This window comes from Sus scrofa, chromosome X (assembly GCF_054392235.1).
Source record: "Sus scrofa isolate SSC_HxYL_T2T_F1_AM1 chromosome X, Sscrofa_HxYL_maternal_Yorkshire_Landrace_v2.0, whole genome shotgun sequence".
NCBI lineage: Eukaryota > Metazoa > Chordata > Mammalia > Artiodactyla > Suidae > Sus > Sus scrofa.
In genome coordinates this window covers 134,748,653-134,762,812 of record NC_139401.1, presented here as the reverse complement: position 1 = coordinate 134,762,812, position 14,160 = coordinate 134,748,653, and the positions used below count along the sequence as shown (strand labels likewise).

At 65.1% G+C, this 14,160-nt stretch overlaps 2 protein-coding genes across 13 annotated transcripts; one reads left to right on the top strand and one right to left on the bottom strand.

Annotated features, from left to right (window-relative positions):
* The first annotated feature begins 45 nt into the window (after positions 1–45).
* Positions 46–8,988, top strand: IDH3G (isocitrate dehydrogenase (NAD(+)) 3 non-catalytic subunit gamma). 4 transcript variants are annotated; one of them, NM_001444896.1, is given in 13 exon segments: positions 46–328; positions 4,198–4,236; positions 4,464–4,475; positions 4,689–4,786; positions 5,092–5,204; positions 6,628–6,688; positions 6,779–6,911; positions 7,002–7,135; positions 7,329–7,431; positions 7,519–7,665; positions 8,259–8,353; positions 8,435–8,495; positions 8,782–8,988. In NM_001444896.1, coding segments are annotated over 13 exon segments (1,179 nt in total). In that variant the 5' UTR covers positions 46–247; the 3' UTR covers positions 8,884–8,988.
* A 37-nt stretch (positions 8,989–9,025) lies between these two features.
* SRPK3 (SRSF protein kinase 3) lies at positions 9,026–13,537 on the bottom strand. 9 transcript variants are annotated; one of them, XM_005673981.3, is made up of 15 exons: positions 13,392–13,537; positions 13,189–13,319; positions 12,940–13,048; positions 12,712–12,799; positions 12,377–12,464; positions 11,822–11,928; positions 11,568–11,733; positions 11,440–11,465; positions 10,871–11,003; positions 10,549–10,788; positions 10,363–10,463; positions 9,882–9,989; positions 9,745–9,814; positions 9,572–9,664; positions 9,026–9,470 (listed from the first exon to the last, which is right to left on the bottom strand). In XM_005673981.3, the coding sequence occupies exons 1-15, from the start codon at positions 13,520–13,522 to the stop codon at positions 9,286–9,288; spliced, it is 1,776 nt and encodes a 591-aa protein (XP_005674038.2). In that variant the 5' UTR covers positions 13,523–13,537; the 3' UTR covers positions 9,026–9,285.
* Between the last annotated feature and the right edge of the window lie 623 nt (positions 13,538–14,160).

Genomic DNA, 14,160 nt, shown 5'->3' with positions numbered 1-14,160 from the left:
GGCGGGCCGGTGACGTCACTGGCGGCACTGACGTGTCCCCTCCCCGGACCCGGGGCCCGGCGGGCCGCCCCCGCAAAATGGCGGCCACAGCCGCGCAGTCGGAGCCGGAAGAGGGCGTGGGAACCGGCGCGGTCGCGTGCGTGCGCTCGGCCGGGCCCACGCCCACTCCCCGGAGCGCGCGCTCCGGTGAACTCTCGCGAGAGTGGCATTTGAGGGTCGAGACCTGCTGCGGTTCTCACTTTCTGTCATGGCGCTGAAGGTGGCGACGGCTGCAGGCGGCGCGGCGAAGGCAGTGCTCAGGCCAGCCCTCCTCTGCCGTCCCTGGGAGGTGAGAAGAGGGAGCGGGCCACGGGGGAAGCCGCGGCCCTCGCCGAGGGGGGTGCTTGCATCTCCGCTAGGCAGGTCCGGCAGCCGCGGCTCTCAGAGCGTCCTGGAGCCCCATTGGCCACAGGCCCCGCGAGAGGAGGGGAGAGTGGTGCGGACCGACGTTGATTGGCCACTTCGGCTGTCAGTGACTAGGTTAGCCCAAGCTGGCCCTGGTCTGGCTCCCCCAGGGGTCTGCATCTTGCGGCGGGGTGGGGGGCCCGGACTCGCGGGTTGAGTGGCTGCGGCGGGCAGAGTGTCACCTCCCTAGTGTCCTTGTGGAATCTCGCCCGAGGCGGTCACGTGTCCCGGCCCGCCTTGCATTGGCCCTCTTGGGAATCCGTTCCAGGCCGCCCTTCCTCCTCGAGTTTCTCTCTAGCGGATCGCTTTGCCACCTGTCCCAGCGCAGGTGGCGAATCGGACTTTGCCGGTACACTGGAGGCTTCCCCCCATGCAGGCGCCTGGAATGGGAAGGAGCTAGGATTCCTGAAGCTGGCGGGTTGGGAGGCCGCGAGGGCTTGTCTTCCGTCTTTCTCCGTTTAGAATCTTGGTTATTCAGGTCTGATTCTTCTCTCATTATACACGTGAGTGAGGTTAATTTAGTCCCTGGGCGTGTTGGAAGCCATTTGAAGCATCAGCGAGTTAGGACTGGCCCTGAGGTACAGCAGGGATGCGCTCTCTGGGCCCCAGTTTCCCCGCTGTCTCAAAGGATCTAGCCAACTCTGACCTTCCAGAACTCTGTGACTTCGCTGACACCCCTTGCGCACATAGCTCCTGCCTGCTTACCCTCTCTGAGCCCCGTAACAGCTTTTGCTTTATTGAATGGCGTTTAAATGCTGACTTCTCCCGCTTGCAAGCGAGCGGCTCTCCAGAGGTCCTACAGCTCTGGCAGCTTGGGTCCTGCAGGATCTTGGCGAGGACTTTTGTCTCTTCCCCGACCTTCCCTGTGTGTAGGTTTGTGTTGGTCTTGGGATGAAAACGGACTGCAGGGAATGCTTGCTAGCTGGGCAATGCCTTGCCTTGAGACTGGTTGTCCCGGGCATGGGGCCCTTTAGAGATGAAGTCCAGATCTTTGATCCCACTAACTTGGACTGGACCTTGTGGGAAAACATGCAGCCACCATTGGTCCTAGATCCAACAAGAGAGAAACCTCACTAAGACGTGGGCTGTGGGAGCCCTTCGGTTGGCACACATACCGTTCTGGACTTTGCGTGGCACCATCAAAGGACGAGGACTAACTGTCCGTCCTCCTGCTTGATGAACAAGCCGGAGACCAATGCATATATCCCATCCTGCCTCATACTGGGCTCCTTGGATGTGTAGTTTCACAGACTCTTTGTAACCCCCTGAAGGAAGATGCCTGCATCTGTCCAGAGCAGAGCTCAGGGAAGTTGCTGTCCCGAGAGCTCTCGGGGCCTTTCGCCAAGGCTGGAGGGAACACCTAGCATTGGGATCAGCTGAGGGAGAGGTTCAGCCCTGGTGGTGGTGATGGGATCCAAAGTCTGGTGGGGGGTTGTTGCCCAGATGCTGAGCCAGGCCCAGTGCGAGTGCTGGCTCACCGCCCCGGCCGAGTTACCTGCGCAGTGCCAGTGGATTTCAGAGGGCCGAAACCCAGGAGGGATTGCTGCTGGGAGCTGCAGGGGCCCGCCCAGCATCCTCATTGGACACCAGCCTTAAACATTGGCCTGGTAGGGTGAGGAGGAGAGGTGTGCTTTTGCACAGCCCCGTGTGCCTCCTGGGGCCTGAACAGCCTGCAAACCTCTCCTGGCTTCGTGCTTCCTCCAGCAGTGAGATGAAGTCGGCGCCTCTGTTCTGTGGATGGCAGGTCTGGGCGGGGGGCTCAAGATTAAGCTGTTTGCCGCCAAGGGTAGGAGACGGTGGATTTGGATCAAGGTCTCGCCAGCTTCGGAGCCGCCATATCTTCCTTCATCTTCTGGGGTGCTCGTTCCTTCAGGAAGTGGTCCTTGTGTCCCAGCTCTGGGCCAGGTTTTCTGCTGGGTCTTGGGGTGACAGTAGGGGACCACACAGACATGGCATCCACTCTGAGGGGCTTCGGGGTTAGAGAGGGAGCAAGGCAGCAATAACCTAAGGAGATTATGGGTGGGGAGGAGGGTTAGGGTTAGGTTAGGTAAAGCTTTGGGAGCCCGGGGGACCAACCACTTGGCAGGTGTAAGGCATCAGGGAAGGCTTCCTGCAGGAAGGGCAGCGTAAGCCACCTTCTGCAAGTTTGTATTGAGAGCTTACAAATAAGAAGAATCCAGACACTGACAGTTGCTAGAAGGAGAACAGAAAAGCCCCAAGTATACCTCTGGCTGGTCCAGGGACCCCATGGATGAGCCTCCGGGGCCTCTTGTCCTATTAGTCACCCACGCCCTGGCCACTGTGCCTCCAGAGCTCTGTGCAGGTAGGCACCTTGTGACCACCAGCCAGGGAGACCCAGGTGAGACAGCCCTCAGCCGCTGCCTGAGCTTTCTCGGCTTCCAGCAGGAAGGCGCGGCTCTTTGGGAAATGGCCACCGTGGCGCTGCCGTTGGCTGGAATGCCCTGCTGCTGCCCCAGCCGGCCTGTGGCAGGCCATCCCCCAGTGAGCAGGAGGGCTTGGGCTCTGCCTCTTTGGATTGAGGGGCACCCAGGTGGGGCGCAACAGAGGAAAGTGTTCGAGCCTGTAACCCCCCTGTGGTGCGACCTGGGACCTGGGCTTCTTCCTCCAGGAAAGTGTGGGGACTCCAGATGGGTCACTCCGAGCACCCATCCCATTTGGCTCCGGTGACTTTTGCTCCGGAGCTGTCGGGCGTGGCAGTGCAACTAAACACGCCTGTTTTGGAGACATGTGTCATCCATGTAGGCTACGGAGCGGTTCTGCAAACCTTTATGAACCCTTGATGAACACCTGGGAATTCCCGCTGCAGCGCAGCGGGTTAAGGATCTGGCTTGTATGTATGGCGTTGCCGGTTTGATCCCTGGCCCTGCATGGTGGGTTAAGGATCTGGTGTATTCTTCGGGCACGGCTCACATTTGATCCCTGGCAGAACCTTCTGTATGCCACAGGTACAGCCAGAAAAAAGAAAAAACCTTCCAAAAGGTTGGTGTCTGCCGTTCTTCTAAAAAGGGTTGGATTTTTCTGCTTCTCCAGGGCTCTTCCCCACTGTGCCCACAGTGCTTATGTCTGGGGGCTGGGGGCTGTCTTTTTTCTTCTTTTTCTACATTCTGGATTTTCTCCATGTTCTGACCATATGCTGCTTTTGTAATAAGGAAACATGATTTTTTCTTTTTTAAGTGGTAAAATGAGAATTCCCACAGTGGCGCAGGGGGTTAACAATCCGACTGCAGCTGCTCGAGTTGCTGCAGAGGTGTGGGTTCAAGGATCCAGTGTTGCAGCAGCTGTGGCATAGGTTGCAGCTCGCCTCAGCTTCGATCCCTGGCCGGGAACTTCCCTGTGCTGCTGCGGGTGTGGCCATTAAAAAAAAGTGGTCACATGACGATGGTGACAGCCCTCTGTTATCATGACTTCCTCCTCGCACCACGTTTAGTGTGCCAACTTCTCCAAGTCAGGGATGGCACCGAGCAGGAATCATTGGCTGAAAAAGGCCAGAAACAACAAAAGGTGGGGAGGGAGACGCAAACGGTTTTAAAAGAAACTGATCGTGGGCCCGAAGGAGGCAGCACGGGTGGTGAGGGCCTTCCGCGGGGCCCTGACGGCCACCCTGGACAGAGGCGCACGGGTGAGGCCGAGGCGGGTGCGCGGGCCGCCGTGGGGACGCCCCGCCCTGCGGGCCCTCGCGGAGTGGACTCTCGGCGCTAGACAACAGCCTCTGGCATCTGGGTTCTTTGCCAGGTTCTAGGTGCCCACGAGGCCCCCCGGAGGAGCTTCTCTGTGAGTACTTGCCCAAGCGTGCGTGTGCACGTGTGCATGTGTACATCCATGTGCACCATCTGTGTGCGGAGGCGCGTGTGTACAGCTGGATGCGTGTGTGTGTGTGTGTGTGTGTGTGTGTGTGTGTGTCTTTCCCTCTGGGGCGCCCCCCCCCCTCCCCGAGCGGGCACAGCCTTGTCCCTCCATCCTTGGCTGACCTGTGTCTTCTTCCCTCCTGCCCCCTCTAGCAACAGACAATTGTGAGTATTCCTCTGTGTTCTGCCTGTTAGGTTTGGGGCCTTTCGTTGCTTCGGGGTTGAGCCCAGTCCAGCGGGGGGCGGGGACTGCTCCGCTGCTTGCCTCCTGACCCGGGGGCGCCCTGCGTGTCCCTGTCTGGGGGGCGGGGGGCGGGCGCGCCCGCTCAGTGCTGCTGGGAGGAAGGGACCCGAAGGCCGCTCTCCCCCGCCTTCTAGCCTCCGTCGGCCAAGTATGGGGGGCGGCACACGGTGACCATGATCCCGGGGGATGGCATTGGGCCGGAGCTCATGCTGCATGTCAAGTCTGTGTTCAGGTACGGGGTCCACGGGGGGGGGGGGACCTGAGCACTCTGTGGCGAGAGGGACAGCGAGCCAGTGGTGGCAGGGCCGTGGGGCTGGGCCTTTGGTTCTGGTGCCTGCGATCCTGCCAGGAGGGCCCGAGCACGGGGATGTGGCACCAGGCCCGCCAAGAGCATTGCGGCACGGGCGTGCCTCCCCGCCCGTTGGCGCAGAGCCAGGTCAGGGAGGGCAGCAGCAGAGCGGCCTCTGCACGCGGCGGTCCAGGCGGGCTTCCTGGAGGAAGGCCCGAGCCAGCTGCCCTGACCCAGCTCTGCCCCAGGCATGCGTGTGTGCCTGTGGACTTCGAAGAGGTGCATGTGAGCTCCAACGCCGACGAGGAGGACATCCGGAATGCCATCATGGCCATCCGTCGGAACCGTGTGGCTCTAAAGGGTGAGCTCGTGGCCCAGGAGGGGACACTGTGCACAGTTCCTTTCACCTCCTCTGAGCTGACGCTTGTCCCTGGGGCCCTGTGCAGCTGTAATTCTGAGGGCCCGTGGCCCCGGCTCTGCGGGAGCCTGAACAGTGGTGGCTTCGTCCCACGCGGCTCCTTCCCGAGGCAGCTGCCTCTGCTGGAGTCGGCTTTGACCCCAGGGTCTTTCCTAGAAACCAGTGTCCCAGAGATGCAGTTCTAAGCCTCTGCCGCCTGCCTCGGCCTTGGATGTTACAGAGAGGAATTTCACCCTGCCTGAGTCTGCCCTGGTTTGGTCCACATTCTTTTTTTTTTTTTGTATTTTTTGTTTTTGTTGCTATTTCTTGGGCCACTCCCGCAGCATATGGAGGTTCCCAGGCTAGGGGTTGAATCGGAGCTGTAGCCACCGGCCTACGCCAGAGCCACAGCAACGCGGGATCCGAGCCGCGTCTGCAACCTACACCACAGCTCATGGCAACACCGGATCCTTAACCCATTGAGCAAGGCCAGGGACCGAACCCGCAACCTCATGGTTCCTAGTCGGATTCGTTAACCACTGCGCCACGACGGGAACTCCTGGTCCACGTTCTTAAACTGTCCCCGTCGCTCATTCTGCAAACTAGCCCGTCACCTGCTCTGTGTGAGGAGTTGAGTGAGCAAAGACGAACCCGGGTAGAGCCCCTGGCCCTGGCAGGCACGTGCCCCCTACAGGGTGCCCGAGGTTTCTGGGTGAAGGCCATGCAGGCGAGGTGGGACTTGGAGGGTTGGCGGCCCCGGGGGAGCCCTAAGAAAGGTCTCTGCGTGGCACCCTCTGCCCACCTTCTCTCAGCGGCTGCTGGCCTCTTGCTTCCCTTGCTCTGGTGCCCTGGGTCCAGCCAAGGCCGAGCTGTGGTCTTTTCCAGGCAGACCCTGCTTGTCCCTGAGCTCGAGCTCTTATGGTGCCTCAGCACAGAGTCTGGCACTCACCCTGGCCAAGGTTACCTTTCTGGTGCCAGCCTAGCCACCAGCGTCGTCGGCCTGAGCAGTCACTTTCTGGCCACCCAGCATCTGGCCTTGCGATTCCCCGCCTGGGGTCTGTAAGACCTTCCGGTCCGCTGCCAACTTGTGTTCGTCCACTCGTTCATTCATTATTCAGGACGTAGTGAGTGCCCGCCATGTGCCAGGGCCTCTTCTAGGTCTCTGTAACCCATCCGTGACCCAGACACCCAGACACGGTCCTGCCTGTCCTCACGGGGCTCACGCCGGGAGTTTGTCCAGTGTTCACGAAACATTGCTGCTGTGGGGAGCCGTCTTCTCCCGTTGGAGCCGCCTCGGGCCCGCGTCCCCCGAGTCGGCGAGGGGAATCTGGTGGTACGGCTGGGCCCGGGCCCCTCTCCAGCCTGCTGCCTTCCTTCTGTCCTGCAGGCAATATTGAAACAAACCACAACCTGCCGCCGTCGCACAAGTCCCGGAACAACATCCTCCGGTGAGAGCCAAGTGCGCGGGCGGGGGCTTGGCGGGGGTGGGGGCGCCCGCGGAGGCGCGGCACTGGCCGGCTCTTTCTCTGTGCCCCCAGCACCAGCCTGGACCTCTATGCCAACGTCATCCACTGCAAGAGCCTGCCCGGCGTCGTCACGCGGCACAGGGACGTCGACATCCTCATCGTCCGGGAGAACACGGAGGGCGAGTACAGCAGCCTGGAGCACGAGGTGGGCCGGCGCGCGCGGGCCAGGCCCCGGGGAGCCTCGGGCGGCCGGGCAGGCTTGGACGGCATCGGGTCTCTCCCCGCCCCTTCCCAGAGCGTGGCAGGAGTGGTGGAGAGCCTCAAGATCATCACCAAGGCCAAGTCCCTGCGCATCGCCGAGTACGCCTTCAAACTGGCCCAGGAGACGGGGCGCAAGAAAGTGACGGCTGTGCACAAGGCCAACATCATGTACGCCCCCCCCCCCCCCCCCCGCCCAGCCTGCCAGCTCCCGCGCCCCGCTGTGCCTTTGCCCCGACGCACACTTGGGGGAGGTGGAAGCGGGTCGGGCCCCGTCTGCAGGCGGGACTGGGACAGCTGACGGCTTCGGACCCGGCCTGCGCGTCCGTCCCCCCAGCTGACGGTCCCACTGTGTCCCCGCCAGGAAGCTGGGCGATGGGCTCTTCCTCCAGTGCTGCAAGGAGGTGGCGGCCGGTTACCCCCACATCACCTTCGAGAACATGATCGTAGACAACACCACCATGCAGGTCGGCCCCCGCCCGGCCGCGCCGCCCGCCCTGGGTGCCCGGGGCTTCGGCGCGCGAGCTCCTGCCCGTCCCCTTCTTGCCCCGCAGCTGGTGTCCCGGCCGCAGCAGTTCGACGTCATGGTGATGCCCAACCTCTACGGCAACATCGTCAACAACGTCTGCGCGGGCCTGGTGGGCGGCCCCGGGCTCGTGGCGGGGGCCAACTACGGGCACGTGTACGCCGTCTTCGAGACCGTGAGTCTCCCGGCGGGGCCGCCTCGAGCTGTAGCTTCCGTACTTTCCGGGCACGCACTGAACACGTGTGATTGAGGGGCTCGGGGATGTTCCGAGGTGCGCAGGCCGCCCCACCATCTAAGGCCAGAACGTTTGCAGCAGTGCCCCTCGCATCCTGCTTTCTTTTTTTGCCTTTTTGCCTTTTTGCCATTTCTTGAGCCGCTCCCGCGGCATCTGGAGGGTCCCAGGCTAGGGGTCCAATTGGAGTGGTAGCCGCCGGCCTACACCAGGGCCACAGCAACTCGGGATCTGAGCCTGGGTTGCCACCTACACCCCAGCTCACGGCAACGCCGGATCCTTCACCCACGGAGCGAGGCCAGGGATCGAACCCGCCGCCTCATGGTTCCTCGTCAGATTCGTTAAGCACTGCGCTGCCACGACGGGAACTCCCCCCTCACATCTGGCGGCTGTCGCTCTGCACTCCCTGCCCCGGCCCCTGGCGCCGACCGCGTCTCCGTCTCTGGGTTTGCCTGTTCCGGACTCTGCTCACGAGGCAGCCCGCGCTCGGCGTTCTGACACTTGCTGCCGTCTCCTCCTCTTCTCGCCCCTTCCAGGCTACGAGGAACACAGGCAAGAGCATCGCCAACAAGAACATTGCCAACCCCACAGCGACGCTGCTCGCAAGCTGCATGATGCTCGACCACCTCAAGTAAGTGGCTCGCGGTGCCGGGCCGTCGGCCGCCGACCGGCGCCCGGGCCCCGAGCGCTGATGCCTGCTCGTCCTCCTCAGGCTCCACTCCTACGCCACGTCCATCCGCAAGGCCGTCTTGGCGTCCATGGACAACGAAAACGTGAGCCTGCCCTTCTCCCCTCGCCTGCCTCTTCCCCAGCGGCCCGGCCCTGGCCCAACCGGCGCCGACAGGCCACCCAAGGGGCTGGGAACGGTGCCCTGGTGGCTCCCGCTGCCCCCGAGGGGTGGGTGGTGCCGGGTGGGGTCGGACGTCTGGGCCTGAGCTGCTATCGTTGCCCTCCGGGTGCGGGTGCCGTGGGCGGCCTGGGGCCCCTGCAGGGTAGGGCTCGGGGGCTGGCCGGGCCCGGGACTCTGCCCGAGCGGGCCCAAGCCTGCCACCTCCGCAGATGCACACGCCAGACATCGGGGGCCAGGGCACGACGTCGGAAGCCATCCAGGACATCATTCGCCACATCCGCATCATCAACGGGCGGGCGGTGGAGGCCTAGGCCACCCTGGGGACTGTGCCGGCCACTCTGTAGATGCCCTTTGCACCCCCAGCTCCCTAGCCAGCCCGGGGGGTGGACCCAGAATAAACCCGCTTCTGCCCAGCCCTTGGCCGCGTGCTTCTGTTACTCTGGGACACTGGTGTTTCGGGTCACACTTTATTAAGAAAAGAAACCGCACACATTCAGAGGACCCTCTCTGAGGGCTGAGGGCCGAACAGATTCTTCAAGGTGGGCCTGGCCCCAGCCTCTGCCGCCCTGCCGAGGGGGCGGGGACCAAGTGCGCCGTTGGCGCTGGAGAAGGCAGCTCTGCGGGGTGGCGGGAACCGTCCCACTTGCACTGAAGCTGCTGGGCGTTGGGGGGGGAGCGGTCCTGCCCCAAGCTGCCCAGGGGACCTCCGGGGCCTAGGGATTGAGCCACGGGTGCTGGAGGCAGTCGGCTGCGCTGGCCCGCTTCTCGGGGATGTATTCCATCATGGGCAGCAGGAAGGCGCTGAACTGCGTGGCCTGCTCCAGGGGCCACTCGTACTTCTCCATGAGCACCTCGTAGAGGCCCCAGTGCTTGAGGTTGTGGATGTGCCGCAGCTCTCCTGGGGGCGGGCCGGGGGGCCTGGGGTCAGGGCCCCATGGCTCCCCTACTCCAGAACCCGAGGTCCCCGCCCCACCCGGACCATCAGCGGCCCGAGCCCACCTCTCCGGTTGAAGAACTCGCGGGAGTAGCGGCCCGAGAGGGCGAAGGCCGGGGGGATGTCTCCCAGGAGCTCCACGATGTGGGCGATGTGGTCTGTGGACAGAGAGGTGGCTGGGGGGCCGCCGGGCGCCCGGGAGGCCCCAGGGGCACGCCCAGGGCCTGCCCGCCCCTACCCTCGTCGCGACTGTAGTCTTCTCCTGAGTGTGGCTCAAACAGGTAGTCGCCGGTGGCCAGCTCGAAGGCCTGGAGGGGTGAGAGGGTGAGGCTGCCAGCCATGGGCCAGCCCCGGGCGGGGGCGGCCCAGGCCTACCATGCACGCCGTGCTCCAGATGTCGGCCGGGGGCCCGTACTCGGCCCCGATCAGCACCTCCACGGCCCGGTACTGCCGCGTCTGGATGTCCTCGGTGAAGTGCTTATGCTGGAGGCAAGGAGAGCCCTGGGGAGGGGCCGGAGCCACGGCCGGCCTGCCCTCGCCGCCCCCCATGCGTCTCCCACGTCCTGTGGGCTCCACGCCCGGGGGGCACGGCGGAGCTCGCTCTGAGCCTCAGGGTCCCCAGATGTCCGGGGCGGGCCGAGCCAGGACACCTGAAGCTGAGGCGAGCCCCTTCCTCGAGCCCCTCCCCCCTGCCGTGGGGCCGGTTCTGCTGACCAGATGGGACCAGTGCCGGCTGGGACCCAGCCCTGGGACCGCGGGCAGCGGGGGACACCCGGGGCTCTGGTTGAGCAGGCTCCTGGTGAGCCCCGGGAACAGGCCTGCGCCTCCTCTCTCACAGCAGGGCACCAGCTCCTACCACCCAGCAGGCGTTGCCCAGGTCTGCGATCTTGATCCTGATCTTGTCTGCATTTTGGGGCTCTAGGGGGTTCACCAGCAGGTTGGAGGCACCAAATGGTGCTGGGGAAGCAAGAGAAGGAAGAGAGACAGCTGGCCTGGCCCGCCCGGCCCCGCCTGCCAGCCCACGCCCTCCTGCCCGACTCACTGCTGGGCGACAGGAGGCCCCCGGTCTCCCGCTGGTTGGACGAGCCCGAGAGGATGGAGCACGATGCAGGGGAGAAGAGGGAGCCCGAGAAGCCTGAGGTCTGCGAGCCGGGGCTGAGGCTGCGGTCGCCCCCAGGGGCAGGGGAGGAGGAGGCCGGAGAGGGACCGGGCCCGGCGCCCCCGGGGTGACAGCCTGAAGAGGAGGTGGAGCCGCTGCCCCCCTCCAGTCTCGAGCCAGAGTCTGGGGAGACGGGCGGAGGTGCTGTGTGAGCCGCTGCCCCGCGTCGCATGCCAGGCAGCTCTGCACCCCTCGGGCCCCTCACCCTCGGCCTGGGCTGCCGCCTCCATGGCCTCCAGCCTCTGCAGGTCCCGCAGCCGCTCCTCCAGCAGCCGCTTCTGCTGTTTCCTTTTGCGCCTCATCTTCTTCCTCTTGTTTTTCGACAGCTTGCCGCTCTGCTGTTAGAGCCGGGGTCACTCCGAGGCTCCTGTCTCCCATCCCCTGAGCAGCTCAAGCCTCTGCCCGCGGCCTGCAGGCCCCAGGGCTCCGTGGACACCAGCACGCGGTGCCGCCCCCTCCAGTCCACCCCTTGGCTCGGGCCCCTCACCCGCCTCCCGTCTCCCCGCCCGCCTTCCACCTGCCAGAGCTCAAGATTCGGGAGGAACCAACAGGGCTGCCCCTGGGCCCTCCCGGCCTTAGACGGCATCCTTCCTTCCGCTGGGGCAGTGGCAAGCCCAGCGGCTGCCCAGGGCAGTTTGGGGCGCGTGGAAAGAGCTGGGCCGCTCAGCTGGGGAGGGCGGACAAGCAGGAAAGGGTGGAACCAGAGAGGCTGAGAGAGTGCGCTCTCAGGACACGGGAAGATGAGGCCTAGGAGAAGAGGGGCGCCCAACTTACCAAGACTTCCTGGGGGGCAGTGCTGACTGTGGGGTGCAGCAGAGCGCGGGCCGAGAGAAAGGAACAGAGACTCAGGCAAGAGCTGAGGCCCGCAGGCCCCGGCCCGGCCCACTGCAGGTTCTTGGTACCTGTGGAGCGGGAGGGGGGCGGTGCCCCTGACTGCTGCCACTCTGTGGCTTCGGCAGCCAGGCGCCTGATGTAGGCGTCACCCACGCACAGCAGGATGTTCTCGGGCTTGATGTCTGTGTGGATGATCTTGCACTTGGTGTGCAGGTAATCCAGACCGTGCAGCACCTGGGGAGAGCCGCTCCTGAGCGCCACCGGCCCCGCCCAGGCTGCCTCGCGGGCGGGGCGCCGGTCCTGCAGGACACATGCTGCCCACCTGCCTCACGATGCTCTTCACACAGGGCACGGGCAGGCCCTGGTAGTTGGACTTGATGATCCACTTGAGGAGCTGGTGGCCCAGCACCTCCAATACCATGCACACATCTGGGGCCAGGAGTCAAGGGCAGCCACCGGGCACGCGGAGCCCTGGTCCTGCCCCCCCCCACCCCTTAGCTGCGCTGCGGGGAGCCACAAGGCTCAGGCCGTGCAGAGCTGGGTCTGGAAAGTCCTGGCGACCACCTTCCCGGGGTCATTAGTGTCCCTGTCACTCGGCTGTGCCAGTTGGGAAAAGGCACTGGGCGGGGGGAGCCGGGCCCGTGGGTGCCAATGAGCCTGCACACAGACCCTCACGGAGCCAGCCCCTGCCACCTGTGGGTAATCCAGCAATGCCCCTGGGTAACGACCAACTGGGTTCTCGGCTCTCCCCCTGCGCGGAAACACGGTCCGCAAGGCAGTCCCTGGAGGGATGAACCCCCGTCATGCGGTTCAGGAAACCGAGGCCCTGGGAGCCGGGAAAGCTGCCCCGGGGCTCTGCTCAGCCTACAAAGGATACGAACTCCGTTCACCCCTGAGATCCGGAAGTCGTCGATGAGCTGGACAATGGTTTCTCTTTTGGGGTCACTGGGGTCACTGTCCCGCACCTGGAGCCAAAGCCGAGGGCCCAAAATGACTCCGACCCGCCCCTCACCAGCCACTGCCCGGCGGCTCCGCCCGGCCCCGCCCTCGTGCTCCGGCAGGTCCTCCCACTGCGCAGAGCCAGCTGGAGCCGGCCCTCCGGGAGCCCTGCCCGCCCGCCCGCCGAGCCGCCGAGCCGGCGGGCCTTGCACCCACATGGCCAGGCCCCGGCGGCTCCTGGGGAGCCGGGAGTGGGCAGGGGAGGCGCCTCACACATTTCAGGAGCTTGATCTCATCCACAGCTGTCTCCGTGTAGTGCCCCGCGCTCTTCACCACTTTGAGGGCCACGAAGCGCTTGCGCCTGCAACACCCAGAGCCGCGTGGGCTGCCGCTGCTGGCCGGACCCATGGGGCCCTCGTGGCGGCCCCAGCCACAGCCGGGATCCCAGCTGGCCTTGAGCCCAGCGGGCGGGGGGGGGGGCGGTGCGGAGGGGGCACTCACTGAATGTCCCAGCAGAGCCAGACGGTGGAGAAGTGGCCCCAGCCCAGCTTGCGCACCACGTGGTACCGCCCATTGAACAGGTCCCCGATCTTCACAGGGTAGTAGCCGCCTGGGGAAGGGAGCCCCTGGAGCACGGTGGGGGTGTCGCCTTCCCCTCTGCCCCGGGACGGCCCGGCCCTGCCCGCCCCCCAGCCACGCGGGCCGACTCCGGCCCCTCCTCCCCCCGGGCCGCGCCAGGCCAGGCCTCACCCTTGCAGTAGTCCTTGGGGTCCTCCTGCTCCTCGTCGTCGGAGCCCAGCAGCCCCTGCAGCATCCGAGGCGCCGGTGTGGGGGGAGCTAGTTCGGATCCCGAGGACTCGGGCCCGCAGGAGGCCTGCGAGCTGGGGGTGAAGTGGGCGGGCCGTGAGCGCACGAGGTGCCAGAGGCCCCGGGCGCCCCGGCCCGAGCCTTACCTGCTGCTGCTGCTGCTGCCGCTGTCCCCGCCGCCGCCACCGCCCGTGCTGGCGCTCATCCCGGCGGCGCGGCCCGCAGCTCCGGCGCCCCGGGCGGCTGCTCCTGTGGGGCCCGGCCGCGGCCCGCGCATTTATAGCCTCGGCCGCTGATCTCACCCGCCTTTATAAATAGCCTCCCAGCTGCTCCGCTGTGGGCAAGGTATGCAGCGGGGAGGGGGCGGTGCGGTGACAGCGGGCCCCGGAGAGCCCGGCCCCCAGGACGAGCCCCCCTTCCCCAGGGGGCGCCACTGCCTGACCGGCAGGACCCAGCCTCCGCACGGAGTTCCCTCGCAGCCCAGGGCCCAGAGGGACACCCACAGCGGGACATGGGGACCCGGTCCCCAGGCTAAGCCCCTGCACCCCAGGGCTGGCAGAGGGGGCCACCAAGGGGCACTTGACAGTGACTCGGTCCTCGAGCAGTCCCGGCACTGCAGGGTCCGCTAGGGGGGACAGCCAAACAGGGGCACTGTGGACCCGGCAAACTGGTCCTCAGGCCAAGCCTGTACCCCTCTCACATGCCCTCGGGAACAGGTGACACTTCGGGAACATTCTCTGGCTTCCGGCTTGGCCCTCGCGGGAGCCTTCCCGGAGGCAATCCCTGCCATGCCCACGGGTACCGCATTCCCCGCTCACTTTCAGCCAGGTGCCCACTTTCCTGTCTTAGGAGTCAAGGACCCACCAGGGCTCTAGCACTATGGCCCTGTGTGGCTTACCTCCCAGCTCCCTGGGG

Excerpts from the sequence above, each read along its gene's own strand:
- IDH3G (XM_003135498.5), top strand. The coding sequence starts at position 248 with ATGGCGCTGAAGGTGGCGACGGCTGCAGGCGGCGCGGCGAAGGCAGTG. Across the intron at positions 7,136-7,328 it reads GTGCACAAGGCCAACATCAT|GAAGCTGGGCGATGGGCTCT; the intron begins GTACGCCCCCCC and ends TGTCCCCGCCAG. Across the intron at positions 7,666-8,258 it reads TGTACGCCGTCTTCGAGACC|GCTACGAGGAACACAGGCAA; the intron begins GTGAGTCTCCCG and ends CGCCCCTTCCAG.
- SRPK3 (XM_085006155.1), bottom strand. The coding sequence starts at position 13,522 with ATGCGCGGGCCGCGGCCGGGCCCCACAGGAGCAGCCGCCCGGGGCGCC. Across the intron at positions 13,320-13,391 it reads GGCAGCAGCAGCAGCAGCAG|CTCGCAGGCCTCCTGCGGGC; the intron begins GTAAGGCTCGGG and ends CTTCACCCCCAG. Across the intron at positions 11,001-11,439 it reads CTGCCCCCCAGGAAGTCTTG|AGCGGCAAGCTGTCGAAAAA; the intron begins GTAAGTTGGGCG and ends CTCTAACAGCAG.